Genomic DNA, 27,843 nt, shown 5'->3' on the forward strand with positions numbered 1-27,843 from the left:
CAGTGGTGCACACATGGGCACTGTATGTATCATATGAGCTCACATGTGCCAGGAATGGGCCTGCAGGTGCCTTTCCCAGCACTGACTCCTGGTCTCCGGGCACCTCCCCACCGACTGGCCACCAGGAGGGACATGCCTGGCCCCATTTGGGGTGACCCCAGCTCCCTGGAGCACTGTCCTCACCCAGGCTGGCCGGGAGCTCCCAGAAGCTGCACCCCCCCTCCCCACCCAGCAATCCCCACCACCCTGCGCTGGCTACAGTCCCCTGTTGGCTTTCGTGTGGCCCCGCCCTGCCCTGTCCCACGCAGTCACTCTAGCCCCCTGAGCTTCTGACCTCCGTGTGCCCAGGACTGTCCCCAAAACAGCTATTCGTGTTCCAGCCAGCTCTGACCACATGTGACCCCAGCCTTGACCCCTGACAGTGCCCTCAGAGGACCCCAGACCCACTGCAGCCTCCACCCAGTCACAGCCGCTGGGCAGGTTCTGGGGGGCTGCTCGGTGTAGGCACAGGGGTATGGAGGAGGAATCAGAGCAAAGGAAGAGTCCCCCCCAGGAGGACCCCCCTGCCCAGGCAACCTGGACACCGTCCCGCTGCGTCTCCCAGGCCATGCGTGGCACGGACTGCTCAGGAGCCAGCAACAGGGCCGCTGTGACACCCTCGACTGCCCGCACTGCCTCCTCGGAGCCACCAGGGGGCGCCGGCGCCCGTCCAGCCCCGCCGCGCCCTCCGGAAGGGTCCGCAGCGGCCCTCGCCCACCTTCCCGCCGGCCCAGGGCGCTTGGCCACAGGCGGGGGCGGGGGCGGGGGGAGGGGGGAGGGGCTGGGCCGGGAGGGGCCCAGGGCGCGCGGGGCGCTGGCCCCGTTGTAGAGGGGCCTGAAACGGGTGCCTGTGGCCCGGCGTTTGCACCCTGCAGGGGTCCAGCACCCTCGGCCTGGGCGAGCCCTCTGGCAGAGACGGGGAGGGGGGGGTGGAGGGCGGCTGGCCCCGCGCCCCCTGCCGCAGGCCTGGCTGCAGAGGCCCGCCCTGCTCTGGAATGCGGGGAGGCCGTGCCAGCCTTGCCCAGCCGAGGAGCCTCGTTAACAACCCGGGAGGGGGCGGCGCACTTCCTGGAAGCAGCCCATTGGTGGCCCACTCTGGGGCAGGGGGCACGGCGGCTGGGGAGGGCCCCAGGTCGGACACGGGCCAGGAGACCAGGCCAGGGGGACGGGACCACAGCCTCCCCAGGGGCCCGTTCTTTGGGCGAGGAGAAGGGGGTGCAGGCCTGCAGGCCTCAGGAACTGGGGGCGGGGGGGGGGGGACGGGTCGCTCCTCCTTAAGACCCCCCATGCCCGCCCCCAGCAGCCCACACCCCTCCTCACTGCAGCCGCCCCCACACTGCTGACCCGCACCCGGCCACCTGAGTGCCCGCAGCCCCCGCAGAGCTGACCTGGACAGAGGGGAGGCTCCGAGCACCCACCTGCCTGCTGAAGTCCGGGGAAGCCTGGTGGGCATGAGGGGGGTGGGGCGGGGGTGGGGGCACCGCGGCTGCCCAGAATAGAAGCCACAGCCCATCTGCGGGCGGGCAGCGGGCCGTGAACCCGCCTGGCCCTGGCACGCAGGCTGCTGGCTCTGCTCCAGGCGGCCAGGGAGGTCGGCCAGAGGCCAGCGCACCCAGAGGCCAGCGCACCCCGCAACGCCCCCCCCCCGCCTGCTTGGGGCCGCAGCAGCGAGCGAGCCAGGGAGCCCCGAGCCCGTGGGGGCCACACACTGAGCGAGCTCTGCCCTCCGCTAGGGGGGCAGGGACATAGCTGGGCAGGGCAGGGTGAGGGGCGGCGGGGACGGGCGCAGGGGGAGACGGGTCAGCGTCCAGGAAGCTGAGGACGGGCAGCTGGGAGACGCCAGCAGGGGCGGCCCCGGGTGCTGAGGGGGTTTCGGGGCGCCCCGAGTCCCAGCACTGCGGAGCCACAGAAGCCTGGGGGCGCCCCCAGCCCACCGCGTGGACGCCTCGCCAAGGGGCAGGGTTCTGGGTCAGCTCTGCAGGCGCAGCCCTGGGGACCAGGCTGCCCCAGAACGTGCATTCGGGCGCATAGCACCCATGGGCCCTCGGCACTGCCCCTGGTCACAGGTCATCCCAGTCACAGGACCCCTGCCCCTGGCACCGGCTGGGCCCTCCCACGGCACTGGCTGCCCTTCCAGGCATAGATGGCTCCACCCCTCGACACATCCTCCTCTCCAGCACAGATGACCCTTCCCTTGACACTGACCCCACCCCAACAGGTACAGGCGCCCCTGCCCGTTAGCCTGACCCCGCCCATACCAGGGCCCCGCCCCTTCAAGAAAGCCCCGCCCCTCTTCTGTGGCTCCCGCCCCTGTAAATACAGCCCCGCCCCTCTGTTGTGGCCCTGCCCTCAGCAGTGCGCAGCCCCTCCCTAGGCGCAGGGAGCCCCAGGCAGGGCCCTCACCTGGTCCCTACAGGAAGGGGGAGATTTTAGCATCCTTCGCCAGAGGGGCTCAGGAGTCCTCAGAGGCGCAGAGGGCCACAGGTTGGCTGGGCAGGGGCCACGCTGGACCCCCTTCCAAGAGAGAAGTCAGGCTGGAGGCCAAGCGCTCCCTCAGTACCCTGGCTTGGGTCCCACCCTAGGGCAGCATGGGGGCACTCTCCAGCATCTCAGAGGGATGCTAGCCATAGACTCTCGCTGGAACCCCGGGAATCCCCCACACTGCTTCTGACTCAACTGCTGACAACCCAGCCCGGGGTTCAGAGCCACCCTGAGGCCAGGGAAACCAAGTCAGCGCCAAGACTGTCTCCCTCGGGACAAGCTTGGCACGGAGGGGGCAGATGCTGCAGGCAGGGGGGCCCTGTCCCCGCGCAGCAGCCTTGGGAGGGCGCAGCCCCCTCCCACACTGTCCCGGCAGTGTCCCCTCGCTCCTTCCAGAGGGCCTGAGGGCTGCCCTGGACTGGGGTCGCCTCCCTCTCCCCCTCCCCCCCCCCCGTGGCCCCCTCAGGTTCCCAGGGGCTCCCCTCCCCCATCTCCACAATCAACCCCAAGTTCAAACAGAACTCCCTCTTCCATCCCCCCCCCAGTTCAAACAGAAGAATTTGGGGGAGTCAAGGAAAAAAAAGATGGTTTCTATTTTCAAAACTGGAACCAGTTTTAATGGGGTGAACATTCCCAACTGCCTGCAGTCTGAGGAGGCAGCACGGCTGTCCCCACTCACCTGGCCCTGAGCCCCCCAGGAAGCCCCAGTCACAGGGCTGAGGATGCTCAGTTCTGCCCCGGGCATCTGGGTAGGCTGGGGAACTGCCTCACCGGGGCCCACGGGCTGCCCTGGTCAAGGCTGGTCACATCAAGAATGGGCGGAAGGTTCTGGGCTCCTGCAACCCCCCGACCCTAGCCTGCACCCATAAGCCGGTACCCAGCAGGTGCCCCAGGCAGGGTGGGCACACAGGGGACACTTCCTCCTGGTGGAGTTGGGCCTCACTACGGGCCATCCCCAGGCCCCCACAGCCAGGAAGCCACGGCTAGGGCTGGCCCAGCATGGAAACTTCTCGCAAACAGCACTGGCCCCTGCCCAGCCCAGCCTGGGCCCTTCCCCAGAGCCGCACCCTGAGATCATGGTCCTGCCCCCACCCAGCATGGGAATGGGCCCCATGGGCCTGGCTCCCCGCCTGCTGCCCGCTGGGGGGCTGGGGCCGCCCCATTTCCACCTGTGGGAACCCCCTGCAGAGAGGGCGGGTCAGGGCACCGGACAGGCCTGGGGGACAACGCCCGACTCCCAGAGCAGCCTGCCCCATGCCGGAGACGGGAAGAGCAAATATGGGGGCTCCCGCTTGCTGTCCACCAAGAAGTTGGGGTGGCAGGGAAATGGGGCCCCCGGGAACTTGCTGCCCTCAGCACTCGCCACACACCCCGTCACCCATTCATGGAACAGGTACGCCCACACCTTCAGGGCCCCAGGGATGCCCGCTGCCCAGCCGCCACACGCTGGGTAGGGCAGGCACCAATCAGGGGCAAGGCAGGGTTAGAAGGGACTCGGGGGCCCTTCCACAACCGCCTCAGTGGGCGGGAGGCCCGTGGTCACTGGAGTTGCTCCGTGGCTGTGCCCTCGCCGAGGGGCTCCATGTCCACTCACCTAGCTGACAGCAGGGACGGGGCAGAAGCAAGGCCTCAGCTCTGCTGACACAGAAGACAGCCTGTATCTGGCAGGGACCCAGGGAGAAGGGACGCAGGAGAGGGGTACAGCCACCCGGACCAAGTCCAGGCCCCTTTGTCCTGTCCAGCTCCGGTTCTACCGCTGCATCGGCTCGGACACAAGGGCCGGGGACAAGACTGGTCAGCGTGGCCCTAATGTGCAGATAGCCATGCCCCCATCGAGTCCCTGCGCCCTGCCACCCTGAACACACATGCTCCACATGTCCATGCGCCCAAACACTCGCAAACACATGTCGGGGCACACACGTGCATACCCCACACACAACATAAACACACGTGGATACACACACCACATTCATATACAAATGTATGCAATACAGCTAGAGACGTGCACTCAAACACTCGTGAACAAATTTACACGGTCACAGGCATACGCACACACATACACACGTTCACACGCAAATGCACACGCAGTCACAGACAAACACATTTACACATAAGTGCCCGCATAGTCAGACATATACACACATTCACATATAAATGCACAAATATACTACCACAGACACACACACAGTTATACATGAAACAGTCACACACTCCGCACACCCTTTTCCCATGCGTCACCCAAGTCGCAGCCCGGGTGGGGAGCAGAGATCCACATGCAGCCGCCAGCCCGCCCGCGGCCCATCCCACACAGAGCCGAGGGGCAGCCCTGAGCGCTCTGCTCCCCCAGGGACAGGTCAGTGGGGCGTCTCCACTGCAGGAACCAACATCCGAAGAAACCCCGGCAATCAAAAGAGCTGGCACCAAGGGCCCTTCAGGCAGCCAGGACACCAGTGTGGGTGGGAACAGCCCGGTCTGCTGCCAGTGAATCGGCACCTCCAGCCCCGCCTGGGAGAAGGTGCCGGGCAGGGGAGGGCCGTGGGGGGAGTCCAGCCTCAGCACTCAGGGACACAAAGGACGGAGGCTGCCTGGGACCATCTGTGGTCCTGGGGGGAGACGCAAGAGGGGACAGTGAGCCTGACCCCGGGAGCCTGTGGCCGCAGCACAGAGGCTACCCAGCAGCCTTGTCCCTCAGACCGGGCAGAAGCAGGCAAGCCCACCATACACGTGTGCACGCAGACATGCACACCCACACACACACTGCATGCGGGCCGGTCTGTGGCGGGAGCATGTGGAGCCAGTGTGAGCACTGTGCTGTGTGTCTCAGCGTGCAGGGAGCATGTGTGAGCCCAACTAGCCTGAGTGTGGGCAGCCCTGCGTGACTGGGGGATGGGCACGTGTATGGGTGTGAGCGTGGAGACCATATGTCGGCACGCCTGTGCAAGCAAATAAGACAGGGGACAGTCACGGTTCCGGCACTGTGGGACGTGCTGGGCGCCCCCCCTGCCCCAGACAGTGTCCCCTGCCCCTTGGTCTCACGATTCCCAGCCGGACACCAGCTCTGCGGTTCTCACAGTGCGCACGCGGAAGGGACGGGGCGGAGACAGGAAAGGGGCCACCCTCCATCCCAACACTTCTCTCCTCCTGGCCCGCGGCCAGCCACCCTGACCGGGGCAGCCTCCAGGATGTGAGGGCGGGGGACCACGTGGGGGACAGGCAGCTAGTTCTGGGTGCAGGCCTGCGTCCCCGGCATGTTGGCACCCCCATATGTCGGCACCCGGCACTTCGGCACCCCATGTCAGCACTGAGACAGGCTCCCCCTGGCTCTGTGGTGGGAACTGAGAGGGCACCGTGGGTGCGCTGACTCCAGGTGCCCCTCAGACAATCCCGCCCCAAGCCCAGAGTCCCCCCTGCGGCCCCTCACAGCACCCACCCTGCCGTCCAGGCAGCAGGAAGCAGGGCGGGGCATCTGCTCCCCAGGGCTATGGCCCTGGGCTTGGGGGACATGGAAGGGCCCAGAGGCAGGGGAAGAGCCGGAGCCACGGCCAGCCCAGGAGCAGGGCCACTGGCCGCAAGAACACCGCCCTGTGTGCCCGGTCCAGAGGTGCACGGAGAGGCTCCCCTGAACAGAGCGGGTCCCAGCGGCCTCACCACCCACTATGGGCCGGACCCCCACGCTCCGGGCAGGGCTGTGGCCGGGGGCCCACCCTCCAGGCCTGTTATCTGGGTGAGGGAAGTTCCCACGGGCCAGGCCAGCTGGGGCAGCTCTTTCTCCTCCCCCCCTCCTCCCCTCTTCCTCTTTCCCTCCCTTCCCGTGTCCCTACTGTCCCCGGCCTGTCCCCTGCGTGCACACAGGACTCCCTTCTCAACACAGACGTGTTTCTCTCTGGCCGGACGGGGGTTGGCACGTCGGATCATGCTGGGGCAGCTGTGAGCAGCAGACAGCACAACCGGGCCCCTGCTTCGGGGTACCCTCTGCGGGTATGGCTGGGGGCGGTGCCCCAGGCCAGGGGGCCCCTGCAGAGAAGCCACAACCCCAGGTGGCCGCAGTGGAGTCGTGGGAAGGGCCCGGACTGCAGAGGCCAGCGACTGTGATGGCACTCCACACATGCCAGCCGGCCACAGGGTCCCTGACCACCCCCAGCAGCTCCGGCCACGTCCTGGCCAGCAGAGCCGCTAAACCCTCCACGAGACACGTCCTGCATCCTCTGCGCGGCCTTATGTCCTTCATGACCTCTGATGACCACACCAGCAACCCCCCAGGGCAGACAGCCCCCACCAGGCTGCACCCCTCAACTCCACATCTGGGTGGGAGCTGGGGAAACCTGAGGTGCGCGAGTGGGAGTGGCCGAGTGGGGAGCGAGGGGATGCGTGGAAAATGAGTGACTGAGTGAGGCGGATGGACGGACGCGGGTAGCCCCCCTCGGTGCCCGGGAACCCCGGCCCCACGCGTCCCCTCCGTTCTCAGGACCCCATGAGAGGGAACAGCTTATGTCCCCAGATGGCACGTCCCAGGCTGCTCCCCGTCACAACAAACATCAAAGCCAAATACACGACAAGGAAATCCTGAGCTAAAAATAAAGTTTCTAAACAAACAGAGAAAGACGAACCTCAAGCACAGAGCCCTGGGGAGTCTGGGCAGGACGGTCCCCAGCACGGGTAGCCCTGTGGGCAGAGCCAACCCCGACAGCCGCCCCGCCCAGTGGCACAGGGAGGGCACCCAGCCAGGCCAGCTCTCCCGTGAGTCCGGGGGACAGGCACGGCTTCACTTCCTTTCCCGCCCCCAGGCCGGACCCTGTCCCCAACGGGATCCTCGTGGCTGTCGTGCCTTTAGCAAGGCCCGTGGAAATGGGGACCTGGGCTTTGAAGCACCGGCCTCGAACCCAACCAGGTCCCTCTGCCATCCCAGGGGACAGAGCCAGGACCCAGGGGTGGGGACGGAGACGCCCCTCCTCCCCTGCCACCAGCCCAGCCTGGACACTTATTCCTAGCTTCCTGCCAGGAGGCAGTTGATGGCGACCTCGGACAACCCCAGGGACACCCACACCTCTAGGGGCCAGTTCCAAAACCCAGGCCCCATCCACGACAAGGTGAGCATAACCTGGCCACCCCTGGCCAGTGTCCCGGGGCCTCACACACAGCCGTGATGCCAGGATTCCACTTCTGGGAGACCAGCCCTTGGGACGGGGCGACAGCACGGCTGGGAGGCCCTGTGCTTTGCACAACATCGGCCCAGGGTCGACCCCTGTATGGCACCCTATATGCCCCCCAAGCTCACCAGGAGTGATTCCTGAGCACAGAGGCAGGAGCAACCCCTGAGCATCCTGGCGTAGCTCAGAAACAAAACAGACACCAGGAGACAGAAAGCCCCTCTTTCGACAGACACTCGGGTGCCCGCGACCTCCTCGACCTTCCTGTGTCCACCCCCGCCTGTGCCCTGCAGTTGTTCTCCCCTCTGGCCCTGAGGGTGGACTCTACCCAGGAGCTCGTCTGCCTGTCCACAGCCCTTCGCGTCCTTGAGCCGAGCCCACGCCGGGCCCTGCGGGACTCACCTGACAGGCAGCCGCGGTCACCTGGCTGCTGGCTCCAGCCCGGGCAGCACCTAGACACAGTCCGCGTCTGCACTGTGTATACCTGCCTGGAACTCACGTGATAGACAGTCCTAGGAAGGAGAAGAGTCGTCAGGACCGCCGCCCACGGGCCTCCCACACTCCGTCTCAGAGAGGGGCAGGTGTGTCTGGGGGCTCAGGTGTGGTCACACGCGCTTGGAGGCTCAGGAGGTGGGGGTCTGATGCGGATAGGGGCAGGGGATGGACACAGGCGGGGGCCGACCCAGCCTGCTGCCCACGGTGGGAGGAAGGGTCAGTCTGGGGGTGAGGACCTGGAGGGCATGGAGAACCCAGGAAGACCACGTGGGCAGAGTGGACACCACCTGCCATGCCACCCCCACCTGGCCTCACAGTGAGACCCAGCACAGGGAGAGGCCCACGAGCAAACAAGGGTCACTCCAGAGCATGAGGGTGGGCACTGCTGATTGGGCAGGGAGTACACCCACTGCAAACTGCCCGAGACAGCGCCAGTACCTCAGGCCCAGAACACCCCTCACCCCTGGGGACTGGCAGGGGACACGGCCTGCATGGGACACGCCTAACGTGGGACACATCGCACGAGACATGTCTGACATGGGATGGCCTCCCAGGGGACACGCCTAATGTGGGACAGTCTCATGTGGGTGGGTGATAGGAGTAAATGGGTCATGCCTGACATAAGACACAACTGACAAAGGACACCACTGCCACAGGACATGCCTGACAAGGAAAACCTGACATGGGACATGCCTGACCTGGGACACACCCGACACGGGACACGCCTGACCTGGAACATGCCTGACCCAGAACACGCCTGATCCGGGACACGCCTGACCTGGGACATATCTGACCCAGGACACGCCTAACAGAGGGGTCGCCTCACCCAGGCTCCTTCCCTCATGCAGTTCCACACGGGGCGGGGCTCCTTGTCCCCTGCCCCCTCCAGCACAAGAAAGCTGGTCCCGGGAAGGCCTCAGCCTGCACTCTGACAGGGTGTCAGGGCCCTGGGTGACAGGACCCAGCACCTACCTATGCTCGTGGCCCAGGCACCAGGCCCGGTGCCCGCACGTGGTCCTCCACACGGGCACAGCACGGCTGAAGACCCGCACACAGGGCTGGCGGCGGCCCACCACAGTCACTTCCTGCTCAGCACACACATGGGGCCTGCGGCAGAGGGCAGTGGTCAGCAGGTCAGCGGGTACCGGCCCAGGCCCAAGCTCCGTATCCAGCCATCCCAAGGGGCCAGACCCCCGCCCAGACACCTGACCGGCTGGGGGCAAAGGGTCTCAGGGGCAAAAGGCACAGTGACCTCCTGCCCCCACGCGCCCACCCCTGCCAAGACCCAGCAGCAGGGGTGACCCTGACCCCTGACCAAATGGCCCATCCCCACATTGGCCCCAAGTGGGAGCTGGCTGCAGGCCAGGCCAGCAGGCAAACAGGAGGTGCTGGAGAAGGGGATGTCCAGGGACTCAGGGTGCCCAGAGGTTGGGGGTGACCAAAGGCTGGAAGGACATCCAGAGATCGGGAGTGTCCAGAGACTGGGGGTGTCCAAGGAGTGGGGGTGTCCAGAGGCTGGGGGTGTCCAAGGAGTGGAGGTATCTAGAGGCTGGGGGTGTCCAGAGACTGGGACTGTGGGCTATACCCTTGGGGCTTCCAGCACCCTGAACTCTGAGGGGAGTGTCAGAATGCGGGGGGTGGCCTGGGAGCGAGCACAGGGGGGTACGGACAGAGGCCAGGCTCCAGCCCTCCCCCACGTGGGTAGTTCTGGATCCTGGCTGGAATGAACCCCTGGGCATGCGGCCAAACCCTGGGCTCTGGCACACACGGGGGGAGGCAGGCCGGGCTGCGAGCTCCAGCTCTGCTCCAACCCCCGACCCCGAAGCCCCCATCTCATGCCACCACTTCCTGTGCAGACAGCATGTGGGTGCCTGAACCTGAATCCTCCCAGGTCCAGAGATCCTCCAGGTGTGGGGATTCCTCCAGAGGCAGGGATCTCCCAGGGGCAGAAATTACCCCAGGGGCAGGGATTCCCCAGGTGCAGAGATGTGCTTGATGAAGAGATTCCCCCAGGGGCAGGGAACCCCCAGGGGCAGGGATTCCCCAGTTTCAGAGATCTGCCTGGCAAGGATTCCCCCAGGGGCAGGGATTCTCCCAGGTGCAGGGACTCCCCAGGGTCAAGGATTTGCCCAGGGCCAGGATTCTCCAGGGGCAAGGATTTGCCCAGTGGCAGGGACCCCCCTGTGGCAGGGATCCCCCAGAGGCAGGAATCCCCCAGGCACGGGGATCCCCCAGGTGCAAGACCCCACTGGGGCGGGACTCCCCACCTTTCGCCTGCAGAGGCCTGGGGTGTGGCGGCTGCGGGTCTGTGGGGCGTAAAGGGGTCTGGGTGGGAATCTAAGCGGTACGACTGAGCTAGCCCAATGCTTCTCAAGCCCCCGTCTCTGGGTCCCCAGGACGCTTCAGGAGGCGGGCGCGCAGAGGCCAGCACAGACAACAGAGAAACTCACTCTGGACGACGGAGCAGAAAGGCCCGTTTACTTGGTAAAAAGACGCCGGTTTGAAGCGCCAGACCACCCACTCTGCCCCAAAGGGCACCCAGAGTTGGCGTGACCGGGGCGCCCCTTTTCCCTGTGGGACTGTAGGCCAGGGAGAGCCCCAGGCTCTGCGGTTCCGGCAGCTGCAGGGCGGCTGCACAGAGACAAGCAGCAGAGCTCAAGCAGTTGGACCCCCGGAAACCAGCCTTCACCTCCTGTACCCGCGGAGGTCCAGAAAACCGGCCTGGGGGTCCTCATGGACCCCAGGGGGTCGCCCCTGTTTCCCCCACTCCCGGCTCGGGGAGCAAAGGGTGGGTGCCTCCAGCAGCCCTGAGCCCCTCAGGGAGACGGCAGGGCACCCCCCTCCTGCCCTGCAGCCACGGTTCCCCCTGCCCCAGGGTGGCCCAACAACACGTGGGGCTCCCCAAGACGCCCAGGCAAAGGGCGGTGGAAGGGACACGGGGCAAGCCCCCCTGCTCAGGAAGCCTGGAGGCCGAGTCCTCCCCCCCCCCCAGAGCGCCCAGGGGAGAGGGGCACCGGGAAACCGGCCCTTGGCATCGCTCCCACATGCCCAGGGTCTGAGCAACGTCCGTCCAACCAGCACCCAGAATTCCCAGGGGCCTGGGCCACTGAACGGCCTCCTCCGGCGGGAGGACACAGTGACCGTCCCTCGAGGGGCAGGGCCCGGCGTCCGGCACAGGCAGGCAGAGGGCCAAGGCGGCGGCCACTCCCGCCCAACCTGCGCCTTCGCAAAGGTCCATCCTTCCCGCTCGGACCCAGCGAGGCCCAGGCCGGAGGGCGCAGGCCAGGTACACCGGAACGGAGCCAGGAGGGGCAGGCAGCCCTGCCCGGGGCTGGTGGATGCCGGCCGCCCAGCAGGGTCCGGCCCTCCCGCCGATGAGGAAGGGCCGCCAAGCGGAGGCCGGCGGGGGCCTCGCTTCCTGCCCACCCGCGCGGGTTCGTCCCGCGCGCGCCCGGGCGCACGTGCTAACGCCGAGACCAGGCCTCGGGCGGGGGGGGGGGGCCGGGCGGCTCGACGGGCAGCGCCAGGCCCACTCCGCGCCCCGGACAAAGCGCCCCTCGGCCCCCGCCCCGACTCACATGCCGGGCTGCAGGCGCAGCGGGGTCCTCCGCGGGCACGCCGGGCAGCAGCAGCGCCAGGGCCAGGGCCAGGGCCAGAGCGCGCCCGGCGGCACCGGCCTCCGGGACGGCCCGCATCGCTCCCGCCGCCGCCCCTTGTCCGTCCGTCCTCGTTCGTCCCTCGTCCCTCCGTCCCTCCGTCCGTCCGTAGCTCACGGGCGGCCCCGGCCGGCGCGGAGACCCCGCGCCCCCCACGTGCACCATGGCCCGAGCAGCAGCCGCCAGTCGCGCCCGCGCAGCCCGCCCGGAGTGGCCGCAGGTGCCGAGCTGGCCCTTCCCGCCCAGCCCGAGCGTCCAGCGGGTCCCGCGCCCCGCGCCCCGGCCCGCCCCCGCCCCGCCCACACGGGCCTGGACCCCGGACGACAGACCCCGCCCCGCCCCGTCCGGACCCCAGACCCCTCCCCACACGGGCCCGGACTCCTCCCCGACCCCCAAGCCCCGCGCACACCCCTGCCGGGGACCCCCACCCTGCCCCCGCCCCGCCCACACGGGCCCGGACCCCGAACGCCAGACCCCGCCCCGCTCCGCCCCGTCCAGACCCCCTAGACCCCGCCCACACGGGCCCGGACTCCTCCCTCACCCCAGCCTCGCGCACACCCCTGCCGGGACCCCCACCCAGCCCCCGCCCACACCGGCCCGTACCCCCCCACCGCCAGCCCCCGCCCCGCCCACACCGGCTCGGACCCCAGCCTCAGCCCTGCCCTGCCCCGCCCCAGACCCCGCCCAAATCGGCCCGGACCCACACCCCCCCCCCCCGTTCTGCGCACACCCCTGCCGGGACCCCCAGTCAGCCCCCACCCCGCCCACAACCGGCCCGACCGCCCCCATCCACCCCGCTCACACACCCGTGCCCAGAAGTCCCAGTCCCCCAACACACGCCTGCCCGGACCCTTCCGCACCCCCCACACCCCTGCCCGGACCCCCAGCCCCCGCCCCGCCCACACCGTGGCCGGGCCCCAACCCCCACACTGCCCACACCACGTGCTCCCGCCTAACCCATCTCACGCCCCCGGCCCCGCCCACACCCTGCCAGGACCCCAACCCCCTCCAACACCGCCTGGACCCTACGTTCCCGCCCCGCCCACCCCGCGCCCCAGATCCGCCTGTAACCCCTTCTCGCCCCGCCCCTTCTGTAGGTCCCGCCCCCAGCCCCAAGTGGCCCCGCACGGCTCCGTCCCCCACGCGCCGCGGCCGCGCGCAGACCCCGCTCTGCCCGCCACAGCGCAGTCCCGCCCCCCGCCTCACCAGGCGGCCGGCCCGGCGAGGCGGGCGGCGAAGGCACGTCCAGTCCCCCTGCAGGCCGCCTGCAGCGGGCACCCACGGGCCTCGCGACCCCCTTCCCCGGGCTGAGCCCCGAAGTCCTGAGCGCAAGACCTGGCGGGGTTCTTCCCGCACACCCTGGAAACCCGCCAGGGATCAATCGGAGCCCTCCAGCTACCTGCAGCGAGGGCGGCCACCTGCGGGCACAGGCGTGGATGTCCCCTCCTCCCTGCCCCCCTCGGCCCTCTGTCGGCCTGTCCGGAACCTGCGGGCAGCGGGACCGGGACCGTGGGGGGGGGGTGGCGGGGGCGGGGGAGCTCGTGCGTCCCCTCCCCTCGGCGCAGACCTCACCCAAGCCCCCAGCTCAGGTTCATCCGTGGCCTGTGCGGTGGCTCCAACGCCAGGATCCTGTTCCTGGAGACCACCTGGCGGGTTGGAGGTGGGGCAGGGCCGGGATGGCCCCCGGGCCCAAATAGCGGAACATGCAAAAGGACTGACATTTGGGCCAGGGAGAGGACGGGGTGAGGTGCTCACCCGCTAAGGTTCCTGGAGCCCCACCAAGAGTGGCCCCTGAGTGCCCAGGCGTGGCCGGAAGTTAGAGCCGCAGGTGAGTGGCCACCTGCGCTGAGGCTCCCAGAGGGCACCGCGGGCTCGCGGGGGGCAGGGCGGCTGGACAGTGGGGCCCGGGTGCTGGGGGGTAGGACACCCTGGCCAGGAGATGCGGGGTCAGGGTCCTCGGGGACCTTGATCAGACAGGGCCTCGGTGCCACTTAGCTTCGGCTTTTCTTGGGGTTCAGAGGAGGCTCTGCAAGAGGGTGGAAGTGAGGCTCTTCCTGGGCCGCTGGGGTGCAACTTCCTGCTGACACTTCCTGGCTCACAGTCCCTGCCCAGCTCTACGCAGAGGGCGTGTGGGCCGCCCTGGCCAGCGACCACGACAGTGACCACTTCACCCCGGAGGCCCGCCAGCAGGGGTGGAGACTGGGCAGGTGGGAGGCAGGTGGGGGGACAGGTGGGGAGCACGTCATTCCAGGGGCCACAGCGTACAGAGAGAACTGCCCCCGACCTTGACCTCTGACCGGTGCGGCCTCTCCCAGCCTTCCCAGAGGCCTGGTGGGCAGCTCACCGCGGCCTCCTCTGTGGGGCAGGGGACAGCCTTGACCCTGCTTCTGGTCCCCCGAGTCCAAGGCAGCCATGGACAGGGAGGGGAGACCCTGCTGTCATGACGCAGCCCCTGCCCAGCAGTGCCCGGCGTCCAGGGGGTCTGTCCCGGGAGGAGCTCGGCGCTGGTCTGCAGCACAGAGGGGCCCGGCACCTGGAGGAGCTGGGGTGGCCCGTCCCAGCCGCAGGAGGCTGCCGTGGACAGCGCTGCCCTCTGCTGGCAGGAGCGCGATAGCGCCCCAGAAGCCACAGCCGAAGGCGAGGAAAACTTGGGGCCCAGTTCCCTGGGACCCTACTGCCACACCCCAGTCTGCCCCCCACAAGGCCATGCTCCACCCCTTGGACACCCACGTGTCCCCCCCAGACACACTCAAGCCACAGCCACATGACTCGGAATGCGGTCAGTTTGGAATGGGGTTCCTGTGGAAGGCGGTTCAGGCTGAGGTCTGGCCAGCCCAACTCTCCAGCAGGGAGGACACCGGGGGAGGCTGGGGCCCCCACCTCGGGGGTCTGGCCTCCAGGCTGGGGGCGAGGGCACTGCTCACCTGCCCTCAGCCCTTCCTGTCCAGGCAACAGTCGGGCGCCGAGATGCCCGTCCCTCCAGTGGGCCTGGCCCATTGCCCAGAGCCCTTCACCCATGCTTGGGCCCCCAACCCCGAGACAGAAACGCCAGCCTGGACCCTTCAGGAGTTTGTGTTGGGGCCTGGCCCAGTGACCCCCTGTGCCCACAGTGCCCCGGTCCCTCCCATTACCCATCCATGGGCCTTCCAGACCTTGGCCTGCACCCCGCGCTCCCCATCACTATCCTCACGTGGGGCTTGGTGTGGAGAGGATCCCTGGGCCCCTAGGCGCCGCATCCTGGGGCGAGTCTAGACCCGTCCGGGTCACCCTTGCAGACAGGCACGGGCCCCAGTTCTCGTTACCGCTGTCACTTGCAGGCACCCCAGCGCACACTCCAGACGCACCCCGCCTACACCACAGGCTACACCTATCTACCCCCCCCCCCACTGCTGCCCTCACCCTGCCTGCCCCACCCACCGCCCACACCCATCTGCAGCCGCCTACACTCACCGTACCCGGCTGCCCCTGCCCACAGTCCCATCTCCCCATCTACACACTAGACGGGTCTGCGTCCCTGCTATGCCCCCTTCTGCCCAACCCGCCCCGGGCTTCTCCCCCCAGTGCACAAGCTACTCCTGCTCCTACAAGCGTCTGGCAGCTCAGGGGCCCCAGCCTGAAAACCATCTCGCTTGCCAAGCCCCGTGCCCGCTCCTCACCCACCCTATCCACTGTACCCAGACCGTCCAGGGTCCTCTAGCACTCTCGTCTCCCCACACTGTCCTCTGCACCCTCCCCCCGGGGTCCAGGCACAGTAACTAGCCCTGCGCCGGGCTGGGTGGACACAGACAGGCCCAGGGCTGCTGCTCCGGGTACCGCAGCCTCCACGGGGCGGGCAGGGGCGCATGTCCTGGGTGCAGCTCCCCACTCTGCCTGCCTTCTTGGGGGGCTGCAGCAGAGCCCAGCTCTTTCTGGGTTTTGTCCAGGGGCCGCGGGTGTCTGTGTGGACAGAAGCAAGAGCCCGGCTTCCGGGAGCCATCACTGGGGGCTCCCTTGGAGGAAAGGAAGAGGGAGTGAAAGCACCCCAGCCCTATGCCAGCACCGCGGGCATGGGGGGCCAGAGGAGAGGGGCTCCTCCCCAGGCCTGTCCGCAGCGCTCTGGACAGCCAGGAGACCTTGGCACATGCCGCTGGAGTCCACGCTGGCTAGGCTTCAGGGTCTTGGGATGGTGCCGGGAAGAGGAAGGGAATGGAGAATTGGGCATCTCTGAGGGACGTGAGCAAAAGTGACGGTGACGTCTGTGATTGAGACGCCACAACTCAGTTATTTCTAGTTGAGCTTCAGGTGTTGAGGGTTCCAGCAGCACCCCCCCCCCCGCCACTGCCACCTTCCTCCCCGCCCTCTCCCTGGGGGGCATCCTGTCAGCCTGGGGTCCCTGAGTCTCCTGTTCTGTTGCCCGAGCACTGAGCACTGAGCCCTGCCTGCCACCACCCCCCAAGTTGCTGGTCTGGGGTTTCTCCCAGGGGCTGGTTGAAGGAAAAGAATTTTGGCACTCTTCTTCCCAATTCCCACTTCGGGGCCCCTCGTTCCTGTTGAAGGTTCTCCTCTCTTCGGGGTGCCGCCTCTGGGGCTGGCGTGGTTGCCTGCGCCCTCCAGTCTTCACTACATCTCCAGAGGGGGGTCACCTCCATCCATTTGGTGGGGAGGAGCCACACCCAGTGGTACTCAGAGGTGACTCCTGGCTCTGTGCTCAGGGGTCACTCCTGGTGGTGTTGGGGGCTGGGATTGAAGTGGGTGCCTACATGCAAGAAAAGCACCTCGCCCCTCTGACACTCTGGCCCCCTGCCTGCGTGCTTCTGGGACAGTGTTCGCGACAATGACAGAAGAACTTCAGGTCACTTCTTGGTTTTATGACTGCCAAAATTCACTGCCCGGGCCTATCCACGTGCCCGCCTAGTTCCAGATCCTGGAGACGAGGTGAAGGGGCTGGTGCTACTGAACATCATGCACAATAGGACATAGATGAGGCAAAGACACAGGTGTAGACATGGATACACACACAGAAACACGCATATACAGATACACGCAGAGGTACAGAGATACACACACAAAGAACCCAGCACACAGCAATGACTAAATGATGAGCAGGGACAAAGGGGAGTGGAGGGTCTCTCCAAAGCGCCCGAAACGGACTGGGGGAGAATGGGCACTCAGGCCTGAGACAAGAGGCTCGCCAGGGAGGTGTGCAGGGAGCCACCTTGCGCCCCAAAGAGGAAGGAAGAGGGGTTGCACCAGAGAAAGTCCCTCCCACAGAGTGTGCTGCCAAGAGGGGGAGTGAATGCTCCCATGGAGTGCTGCTAAGGGCAGGAGAGTGCTCCCAGGGGTCCTGCAAGGGCGGGAGAGTGTTCCCAGGGATTCTGCAAGGGCAGGAGAGTGCTCCCAGGGGTCCTGCAAGGGCGGGAGAGTGTTCCCAGGGATTCTGCAAGGGCAGGAGAGTGCTCCCAGGGCTCCTGCAAGGACAGGAGAGTGTTCCCAGGGATTCCGCAAGGGCAGGAGAGTGCTCCCAGGAGTGCAGCTGAGAGCAGGAAAGCAGGAGAGTGCTCCCAGGAGTGCAGCCAAGAGCGGGAGAGCAGGAATGCTCCCAAGGGTGCAGCCGAGAGCAGGAGAGTGCTCTCAGGGGTTCCGCAAGGGTGGGAGAGTGCTCCCCCCGGTGGCGGCTGAGAGCAGGAGAGTGCTCCCAGGGCCTACAGAGCGGCCACTTGGGCGGAGCCCAGAACGGGCAGGCGCAGGCAATGTCCAAGGACCTGTGCGAGGATGTGCGTCCTGCGCCGTTTCTATCCACCGCAGCCAGGGCAGAGTGGCCGCAGCGCCCGGGGCCCCTGTACTAAGGAAGCGTCCAGGGGTCAGTGCCACCCGCTGGACCCTCGCTGCCCCTGAGACTGCGCTGGGCACCGGGAGCACATGCGGTGGTCGCCCGGAATAAAGGGCAGTGTCCGGGGGTGTGGGGACTGAGGCAGGCGGGCGGGCGTCCAGGGGCGAGGACGGTCGCGTCTGGGAAGGGGCGCTGTCCAGCCCGGTGACCGGCTGGGAGGCCTAGGCGGTGACCGGCGGCTTCCAGGTGGCTGTAGCGCAGAAGCGGGGACGCGGGCAGCGGGACGGTGACCCGGGCGTAAGCCCGACCCTATTCCGGAGGCCGCTGCCCTCAACAGGAGGCGAGCCGAGGCGCTGGTGGTGGGCCGCGGGGTCTAGGCCAGCGCCGCCCCCGCCCACCGCGCAGCGCCGGTGTCTCCCCGGCAACCGCGCTCTCGCCCCGCCCCTCCCTCAGGCAAACAGGAAGTGGAAATGGGCGTGGCTTGGCGGCCGCTTCCGGCGCGGAGAGGGGCGGGGGCGATTGTGACCGGCGGCGGGGCGGGACCAATCGCGGAAGGCGGCGGAGGCACGGGCCAATGTTGAGGGCCGGAGGGCGCGCGCGGGGGCGGGCCCGGGGCGGGGGCTCCGGAGCGGAGCCAATCGCGGCGGCCTGGGGGCGGGGCGGGGGCCGGGAGGCGGCGCGGACGGTGGCCGCGTCGGGGCGCGGGTCGGGGCCGGCGGCGGTCGCGGCGATGCTGCAGCTGCGGGACTCGGTGGACTCGGCGGGCACGAGCCCCACGGCGCTCCTGGCGGCCGACGAGGAGGTCGGGGCGGCCGGGCTGCGGCCGGGGGCGGGCACGCCGCAGCGCCAGACGCTGTGGCCGCTCAGCGTCCACGACCCCACCCGCCGCGCCCGGGTCAAGGAGTATTTTGTGTTCCGGGTAGGGCGGGGCGGGCCGGGGAGGGGCCGGGGGGCCGGGGGGGGGGGGGCGGGGGCGCCCCGCGTGGACGCGTCGTGACCGACCCTCGCGCCCCCGCCCAGCCCGGGACCATCGAGCAGGCGGTGGAGGAGATCCGCGTGGTGGTCCGGCCCGTGGAGGACGGCGACATCCAGGGCGTGTGGCTGCTGACCGAGTAAGCGGGGGTCCCGGGGTCCGCGGCCCCCGCGCCGCCGGCCCCACGCTCACCGCCGCCCTCGCGCAGGGTCGACCACTGGAACAACGAGAAGGAGCGGCTGGTGCTGGTCACCGACCGGGCGCTGCTCATCTGCAAGTACGACTTCATCAGCCTGCAGTGCGAGCAGGTGGTCAGGGTTGCGCTGGACGCCGTGGACACCATCTCCTTCGGGGAGTTCCAGTTCCCCCCCAAGTCACTCAACAAGTAAGCCCGTGGGCCCGGTGCGCGGTGGGTCCGTCCCCGCGGACCGGGAGCTGGCCGGGCCCCTCGCAGAGGGCCGACGCCGGCAGGGTGACAGATGCCAGCCCCTGCCTGGGCTGGGCAGTGCCCGCTTACGGGCACTCTGGTTCTTGGTTGTTTTTATTTCTTAAGAGAAAGAACAGCACCCTTTGAATTTTCAGATGTCACAGCATAGCTGGTAAGTTAAAAGACGTCCGTGGTCAACTGTCAAGAAAATGCAGGGGAGAGGCTGGAGTGATAGCACAGTGGGAGGGCGTCTGCCTTGCAGTGGCTGAATATGGTCCCCCGAGTACCTCCAGGAGTAATTCCTGAGTGCAGAACCAGGAGAAACCCCTGAGCATCATCATGTGTGACCTAAAAAGCAAAAAAATTTAAAAAAATTTTATAAAATGCAGGGGAATTTTCTGAAGTGCAAGAGAGCTGGGAGTTCATAATATGGATTAAATAGTTGAGCTTAATGGTCCGTTCCAGAGTTTGGGGTCTTGGGTTGGAATCCAGGTGTAGAGGGCCTGGGGGCAGCAGGGACCCACTCTGGGTTTCATCTGGAACCCCCAAACCAAAAACTGCAGCAGCGTGGCCGGGTGAGTGTCAGCTGCACCTGGTCACGGCGCCAAGGCTGGGCTGCCTCCTCAGTGTGGCCTGTGCAGAGAAGGCAAGGACAGGGGGACACAGCACCCCCGCCTCTCCTCACAGCTTGGCCGCCTTCTCCCCCTCAGGCGAGAAGGATTTGGGCTTCGTGTCCAGTGGGACAAGCAGAGCCGTGCCTCGTTCCTGAACAGGTGGAACCCCTGGTCCACCAATGTGCCCTATGCCACCTTCATTGAGCACCCGATGGCTGGCGCTGACGAGAAGACGGCGTCCCTGTGCCAGGTGAGGGGTCGCCTGAACTCACTGTGGCTAGTCAACCCCCAGGCCAGTAGCTGAAGAATGCTGGAGTGGCTGTACCCTGTGGCCAGTGGTGTCTGATCAGCCAGCTCTACTGTGGCCTCCCTTCCTCGCGGCTCGGGCCAGGAGGGTGTGCGTGCTTGCCTGCTCTTGGCCTTGCTCACGTGGCCTTGGGGGTGCTGAAGGCAGTGGGGGGGGACAGCTGGAGGCGAGGAGGGGTCCAGGGGCGCGCGGGCGGGTGTGGGGCTTTCCCTGGGGGTCCTGACAGGCCCCTGTTTCTCTAGCTGGAGGGTTTCAAAGCGCTGCTGATCCAGGCAGTGAAGAAGGCGCAGAAGGAGAGTCCGGCGGGTGGCCAGGCCGTGAGCGTGCTGGTGCTGGAGCGGCCGCTGCTGATCGAGACCTACGTGGGGCTCATGTCCTTCATCAACAACGAGGCCAAGCTGGGCTACTCCATGACCCGCGGCAAGATCGGCTTCTAGGGCCCCGGAATCGCGGCCCCTGCCTGGCTACAGGCCAGCGGGCCAAGTGCCCCTGGGCAGAGGGCCTGGCGCCTGGCTGGACGCACCCCCAGATGCTCTGCTTCGCGCCCTCCCGACCCGCCTCCTCGCATGGGCCCACTCCCTGTGCTCCCAGGGCGCCCGCACTCCGGCCTGCGGCCATGTCCACTAACTGCCCGGCTCATTTTGTACCCAAAGTTCCGTCTCTGTGAAGCTGGTTCAGAGGCAGCGGCAGGCCGGGCAGGGCCATCTGCTCATCAGCTGGGCACCGAGTCGCTTCTGTAAATGGGCGTTTGACCCAAGTCCTGCTTCTCAGAAATGAGTCTCTATCGTGTTCAGCCCTAGTGTCTGCAGATGGTCCCAAGGCCTGTGTGGTTGGGGACAGTCGTTCTGACAAGCGGTGCCAGGGGTGGGAACTCTGGGGAGAGCAGGTCTCAGGTGGCCCATGGGCTCCACGGACCCCGACTCCCTAGCTGCCCGGGGCCCTGTCAGTGCACAAGCTGCTCCAGGCGCGTTTAGCTGTGGGGTGCTTCCTGGGCCCAGGCAGGACCCACATGTACTGGCCACACCCCCAGGCTGCCAGGGTGCTGAGCCCCACGGTGCTCGGTGGGCTTGTAAACACATTCACAAATTGACGGGTGTGGGCACAGGTGCAAGCCCAGCCGAGCACTGCACGGGGCAAGTGCAGCACGTGGACAGTTCCTGGGATGCCGCCCCCTCGTGTGTGCAGTGACCAGGGCCCGGTGGCTTCCTTTCACAGCTGGCTTTGCACTGGCCCGTGGGCCTGGGTCTGGGTCCCTGGTCCTCCTGGCGGGCCGCTCAGCCCTGACTGCTGGCCCAGACCTGCCTTGTGGCCCACGGGGAGGGTAGCCGCTGGTCATTCCCCCAAGGCCACCCACACTCCTGAAGCCTGCCCCCCCCCCAGACACCCCCAGAGACCTCAAACCATACCTCGGACACCACGCCCAAAAAATCGGCCAATATTTATTTGTAGTAACAAAACAAGCTGTACATATTTACAGACGTGCCTGGCCCGGGAGGCCACACCTACATGTGCTTCCCTGCGGCCATGCCGATGCCCTCCTGCTCCAGGAAGCACAGGCAGAAATGGTCCTTGCCGAGGAGGGCCAGGGAGTCCCCCGAGCGGTGCCAGCACATGGAGAGTACCTGGAAGTCTCCTGCAGGGACAGGCGGGTCAGCGGGTAGCAGTGAGGGTGGGTGAGCCCTGGCCCCGACTCGCAGGCTTACCTTCACCAGGCACCTGTACCGACACACAGCCGGCAGGTGACCACAGGTATACTCTGGCCCCACCTGTGCACACAGCCAGCCGCGGCTGCCGGGGGTCCCACAGGAAGGAGCGCACGGGGGCCAGCTGCTCCAGCACCGCGAACAGCCTCAGCTTCTGCACATCCCAGATCCATACGGCATGCGGCATGTTGTCTGGAGGCGGCGCAAAGTCAGGGCGATTCCTGCTCCGCAGCCTCCGCCCGGCCCTGTCCATAGGCCCGGGTGCCCGCACTGACCATTCCTCGTTGCCAGGAAGTAGTTGTCGGGACTGAAGGCCAGCAGGCCCACGCCGATCTTGGGGTTTGCTCTGTCAGCCACGGGCTTCAGAGTCTGGAGGGAGACGGGCACCGAGGCGATCTCATCTGGAACGTCATTGGGGCGGGCGGGGTGGGCAGCCTTAGCAAGCACTGAGGGACGCCTTTGTCCCATGTCAGGGGAGCCAGGCCTCGGTGCGGGGAACGCCGTCAGTGACGAGCCTGGCAGCGGGCCTGCAGCCGCCCCCACCCGCAAGCAGCTGCTGAGCCACTGGGACCCCGTCCTCACTGTCCCGGAGCAGCCCCGCCATGGCCTCTGAAACTAATGGGGGTCTGTCCAGCTTGCATGACAGCGCAGTGACCTCACCACACGGCTAGTCAGCTGTGACTGGGGCTGCCCGCTCGGGCTTGTGCTCACATTTGCTCTCCACAGAGGCTCCGCGTGGAGGGAGGGGGCGCTGGCCCAGCGGCACACGGGGGCTCTTCTCGGCTTCCTTGTACACGACCTGGACGACACCATAGCAGCTGCCACTGCGAGGTAGCACTGGCCACCACCACCACCACCCGCAGGGTTGAGGCTGGCTGGCCTGAGGTGAGGGACACACACCCGGTGCCTGCAGTGCCGAGGCCCGGGGCATGGGCCATCAGCTATGTAGCCAGGGTGACACATGAGAGCAGTGACAGTGAACAGGCGGCTGTGACCAGAAGTCAGGTGCAGGGATAGGCGGGAGCTAAGGAGGCCATGGCCTACCGGGCACTTAGATCTCCCACCGTCCACAGGGTATCAGGGAGTGGGGTTCACTGCGCAGTGTGGGAGGGTGCACAGTGCAGTTCACTGGGGCCCCAGGGTGTCTGTGCATTGTCCCCGTGAGCATTCAGGGACATCACCCCAACTTCCCATACGCCCCGGAAGTGAAAGGTGGCCCTGCATCCTTCCTGGGAGCACTCACGACTTTGGAACTGCTGATGGTGGCGGGGTGCTCAAACTCTGTGAGCACCTTCCAGGTCACATGGTTTAGGACGCGCACCTGGAAGGGAGGGGCGGTCAGATGCGGGCCTGCACGCCGGGCCACGAGTTGGGACAGGGGCACTGCCCACCTTTCCGTCGTAGCTCCCGATCGCCAGGAACTGACTGCTGGGGCTCCAGGCCACAGACTTGATGCCCAGGGACCACTCATAGGCGCAGTAGGTGGCCAGCAGCCGGCCATCCAGGGAGTAGAGCAGGATCTTGTACTGCGGGTGGGAGCTGGGTCAGGGGTGGGCACGGGAGGCACCGGGCTGGCAGGGGTGGGGGGCGGGGCCGCACTCACCTCCAGGCAGCTGTCCCACACGGCCAGCACGCAACCGTTGGGGGCCCAGGCCACGCCCGCCAGGTCCTGTGTGTCCGTTTCAAAGTGCTGGCGGGAGAGACGGGTGAGCGGGGCCACTCGCCTCCTGGGCCATGGCCCCGCCCGCTCTCCCAGTCACCGCTGGCCGGGTCGGCATCAGACACGGTGAGACCTGGGGCTGGACGCAGTCGCGGGGACTGGGCCCTGCCCAGTGCTCCACCCAGTGCCCAGCCGCAAGCACGGGCCTCACCCGCAGCAGCTGCCAGTCGCCACAGACGAACACACTCACGTAGTCCTTGCAGTCACGCCGCTCAGCCACGGCCATGTGGCGGCCGTCCAGTGTGAAGGCGATGCCTGCAGGGGACAGTGGGGCCTCATTGAGGGTTGTGGCAGGGGCGGGGCCAGGGACCTGGTGGGTGGGGAAGGGACCTGGTGGGCGGGGCCAGGGCATGAGTGGGAATACAGGGGCAGTCCTCCAACCAGCACCCTCCAGGGCCCTGTGTAGAGTAGGTCTGGGGGTTCCAGCAAATACCCGGTGGGGGGCACAGGGCCATGGAGCGGGAATACGGAGCCAGAAGGGGGAGGCCGTGGCCGCCCCTCCCATGCGCAGTGGGCTCACCCTGCTGGCAGGCCTTCGGGTACTTGATGTAGGACACGGACTTGGTGCACAGGGACCAGACTGTGATGCGGAGCTGTAGGGAGAATGGGGGCTTTGGGGGCTGTGGGAGGGCACATGGCTCCACTGTCCGGCTGTCACCGTGTTTGAGGGGTCCCCTGGGACAGGGCCCCCACAATGGGGATCCCTGGGAGAGTGCACTGCCCAGAAGGGCAGGCTGGACTGGGGGCAGCTAGGGAGGAAGGGAGGAGGGGCGGAGGTGAGCCCCAGGCCAGGCCTCCTGCATGCAGTGTCCTGAGGAAGCAGCTATAGCAGCCAGGCCAGTTGTTCGTCCCTGCTGAGCCCCCCACAAAGGTGTGGCTTCTGGGAGCAGCACAGACGCGGATTCAGTCCAGCTGGTCTGCCCATGTCCAACCTCAAATCCCTGGCCTGAGTCAGTCTCTGCCCTCCCCCTGCCCTCTGCAGGGGCTTCAGAAAGGGTTTCTCTACCATGACCACTCTCCCATTCCCAGCTGAGGGGCAGGGACGAATCCCCGCAACGTGCGTCTGTGTCTCGTGAAGGGTAGAGCTCAGACAAGCCCCTGAGGCAGCAACTCGGCTCTGAGTGCGCATCCCACCCCCGCATCGAGCGGCCTCCAGCCCCACTGGAAATGCACTGTCCTGAGGGCAATAAACGCCTGGGAAGCCTGGCGGAGGGCAGGCGATGGCACTGTTGGGAGGAGCTGGACAGACCCTGCCCCTGGCGGACAAGGAGGCTCCAAGGAGCCGGACAGTGATGCGGCTGGGAAGGGCCTGGCGAGAGCCACACCGCAGGCGCCATTCCCAGCTCTGGCCGCGGGAGAGTGCTGAGGGCAGACGGACAGACAGACTCGTGAGCCCAGGAACATGCATGCAGGCGACGACGGTCCTGCAGAGCTGCCCAGTGTCACTGGGCTGGGGATGGCAGCGCTCACCCGCCCGCACATGCCCACCCCACAGCTCTGGCCAGTCCCTCTGGACAGCGGCTGAGCGCAAGACGGGGCTCTGCCCTTACAGGATCCTCCTCACGGGAAGAAGGAGACACCGACCAAACGGGCACCCGACGGACGAGCCGCCACCGAGCATCACTTTAAAGCCTCACAACTCAGAACACAGAGATGGGAGGGGGGGAAACTGGCAGTCAAGCCCAGTCCAACCCCAGCACCACAGAGACCCGACCCCCAGCACCACCAGGAGTGACCCCTGAGCACAGAGCCAGGCCTAAGCCCTAGCACTGCCAGGTGTGTCCTCAGAACAAATCAGAAAACTGAGCATAAAGATGGTATCCCAGTGTCAGGGCCTGACCTCCTCCGACCTGCCACGAAAACCCCCGCCATGCCCCCCCCTTGCAACACCCCCCCAACCATGTCTGCGCAATCCCCTCGGGCCACACTCACGTGGAACTCGGTGGTGTTGAGGATGTGGCGCCCGTCGGGGCCCCAGCAGGAGGCCACCAGCCCCGCTGAGCCCTCGTCAATCCTGCAGTGCCACTCGGGCTGCTCCAGGGACCACACCTGCACGCAGGGGGAAGGACAGGCTTGCCAGAGGGAACGCGGGGCACAGACACCAGCAGGGCCTGTCACCACCTGCTGGGTGGGCGGCCAGCATACTTCTGGACGGCTGCTCTCTCAGCCACCCTCGCACCCGGCACTTGGAGCTCCCGCCCCGCCCCGAGGCACCTCTGTGCCAGGGTCCGGCCGGGCAGCACCCCGAGAACCAGCCCGGCGTGCGGCTCCCCTCCCCCCCGCACTTACCTGCACCAGCCCCCGCTTGTACATGGCGCAGAGCAGGAAGAGAGAGTCGGCCGACCACTCTAGGTGCTGCACCCGGTCCAGGCACGGGAACAGCCGCAGCACCTGCAGTGTGTGCACATCCCGGACCACCAGCCGGTACTGAACGCAGGATGCCTGTGCAGGAAGCACCGTGGCCGCGGGGTCAGCGGGCAGCACCCGACCTTCCTCCAGACGGGGTGAGAGTGGGCCACAGTGGGAGGAACTAGCTCTGCACACGGCCCACTGGGCTCAACCCCTGGCATCCCACCGGGTGCCTGAGCTTGCCAGTTGTGAACCCTGGGCACTGTGGTGTGGTCCCAAAGCACAAAAATGAAGCGCTGGGAGCTTCCTTCCTTCTCTCCCCAGGGAGTCCAGCCTGGGAGCAGGTCTGCAGGGAGGATGCCTGGTCCAGGCCCTCCCTTGGGCCAGAACATGGGTCTCTGCCCAGTTCCTGCTGATTCTGAGGGAACTCTGGGGACTGTCAGAAAGACCAGCCCAGGAGGAGGGGCTCGGCAGTCCAGCCTAGGGGCAGGGGGTGATGGAAAGTTCCAGAGCAGAAGCCTCCAGAGGTCTGCACTGGGCCCTCCCAGGCTCTGTCCAGCTGAAGTGGGAGTCATTTCCACTGGGCGATTCCCCCCACCCCACAGTGCTGGGGTCGAAGCAGAGCTCACGCAGTGTGGCAGAGCTAGGGGCTGGCCCGTCTACGTGGACGAAGGCGGGCCTGGGAGACTGGTCTCAGCTTCCCCAAGGCCTGTGCCAAGGAGAGAGATGGGGACTGCACAGGTGAGGCTGAGGGCACTGGCCTCCCCTTCTCTCAAAGCAGTAGGCGGCTTCCAGTTTCCATACTAGGAGGGCTTAAGTCAGGGTGCAAAAGCAAAAAGGGTCCAAATTAAGCAACAACAAATAGTGTCTCTTTCAAATATCCACTGCAGTTTCCAAATGTTATTTGAAAGTGTAAATATACATGGGGGGAGATATTTGGAAAACATCTATTGGGGTTTTTTGGCTCAGAATGACTCAAGTGCCAGAGTTCCTGCCTGCCATCACATGTCCCCCAAAGTACCCCTTAAGTTAAAAAAAACTACTCTCAGGTTTTGGGGAGATTCTAGGATAAAGCTTCGATCAATAGGCTCACCTGTCCTGCCATCACACCCTCAAAAACCAGGACCCCGACTCCACAGCGATGGCCACCAGCCGGGCATGGGGGAACCCCTCCCGACCCCACCCAGGGCCCAAGTGTCCAGCATCTCCCAGGCTCTGAACCAGGCCACTGAGCCTCCGGGGCACAGGACCGGGGTCTCTGCGCCTTCTGCCCGCTGCAGCCAGGCACAAAGGTGCAAATCCCGGCCTGGGTAAGACCCACGCCGGGCGCTCCAGCCCCCACCCGGGCCCCAGCACGCACCACGGCGGGTTCCGGCGGGCATGGAGCAGCGGATTCCGCACCGGCAGGGACGCGAAGGGGCCGGGAAAGAGCGCGGAGGGCAGCAGGCACCGGGCAGCCCGCCCGGCTGGGAACCCACAGCCACCCCTGCGGGACGGCCCGCGCGCCCCTGACCACGACGCCGGGTGCGGGGAACGGCCGCTCGAGCCCCCGCGCCCCCCTGCTCGCTCCCCCCCCGCCCCGCCTGCAACGCTGCCAGGCCCCCGCCCGCCTGCTGCGCCCCCCCACCCCGCCTGCCTCGCTGCTCGCCCGCCTACCGAGCCCCCCGCCCCCCTGTCTGCCCCTCGCCCACTGCACCGCTGCCCGCCCCCCCTGCCCGCGTCCCCCGCCCGCCTGCTGAGCCCCCTGCCCCTCGCCCGCCTGCAGCGATGCCCGCTCCCCTGCCTGCGTCCCCCGCTGCCCTGCCCGCCTCCCGCCCGCCTGCAGCGCTGCCCGGGCCAGAGCTGCCCGGGTTCCCCCGAGCCGCCCCTGCGCTCGGATCCCGGGGTCCCCGAGGCCGCTCACCAGGTACTTGCCGTCCGGAGAGAACTTGCAGAGCTGCCCCGAGACCTTGAACATCTCCGAGAAGTCCATAGCCGCGCCGCCCGCTCGGACCCGCGCCGACAGCTGCCCAGCGCCCGCGGGCTCCCGCAACCGCCAGCCGCGGCCGGAAGTGAGCGCGAAAGCGGACTCGGCCAATCAGCGGCCGGGGCGCCGCGCGGCATTGTGGGGCTTGTAGTTCACG

At 67.0% G+C, this 27,843-nt stretch overlaps 2 protein-coding genes across 2 annotated transcripts; one reads left to right on the forward strand and one right to left on the reverse strand.

Moving 5' to 3' along the window:
- The first annotated feature begins 18,294 nt into the window (after positions 1 to 18,294).
- Positions 18,295 to 20,505, forward strand: TPRG1L (tumor protein p63 regulated 1 like). Its single transcript, XM_056128415.1, has 5 exons — positions 18,295 to 18,546; positions 18,648 to 18,739; positions 18,809 to 18,985; positions 19,738 to 19,891; positions 20,191 to 20,505. Exons 1-5 carry the CDS (start codon positions 18,358 to 18,360, stop codon positions 20,383 to 20,385), a joined length of 807 nt encoding a protein of 268 aa, XP_055984390.1. The 5' UTR covers positions 18,295 to 18,357; the 3' UTR covers positions 20,386 to 20,505.
- A 940-nt stretch (positions 20,506 to 21,445) lies between these two features.
- On the reverse strand, positions 21,446 to 27,785 carry WRAP73 (WD repeat containing, antisense to TP73). Its single transcript, XM_056128413.1, has 12 exons — positions 27,624 to 27,785; positions 25,661 to 25,813; positions 25,304 to 25,420; positions 23,892 to 23,964; positions 23,523 to 23,626; positions 23,255 to 23,341; positions 23,043 to 23,177; positions 22,895 to 22,972; positions 22,363 to 22,450; positions 21,927 to 22,052; positions 21,652 to 21,843; positions 21,446 to 21,581 (listed from the first exon to the last, which is right to left on the reverse strand). Exons 1-12 carry the CDS (start codon positions 27,690 to 27,692, stop codon positions 21,451 to 21,453), a joined length of 1,353 nt encoding a protein of 450 aa, XP_055984388.1. The 5' UTR covers positions 27,693 to 27,785; the 3' UTR covers positions 21,446 to 21,450.
- Positions 27,786 to 27,843: the final 58 nt, after the last annotated feature.

This window comes from Sorex fumeus, unplaced genomic scaffold, assembly GCF_029834395.1.
Source record: "Sorex fumeus unplaced genomic scaffold, SorFum_2.1 ptg000064l, whole genome shotgun sequence".
NCBI classification, from domain to species: Eukaryota; Metazoa; Chordata; class Mammalia; order Eulipotyphla; family Soricidae; genus Sorex; species Sorex fumeus.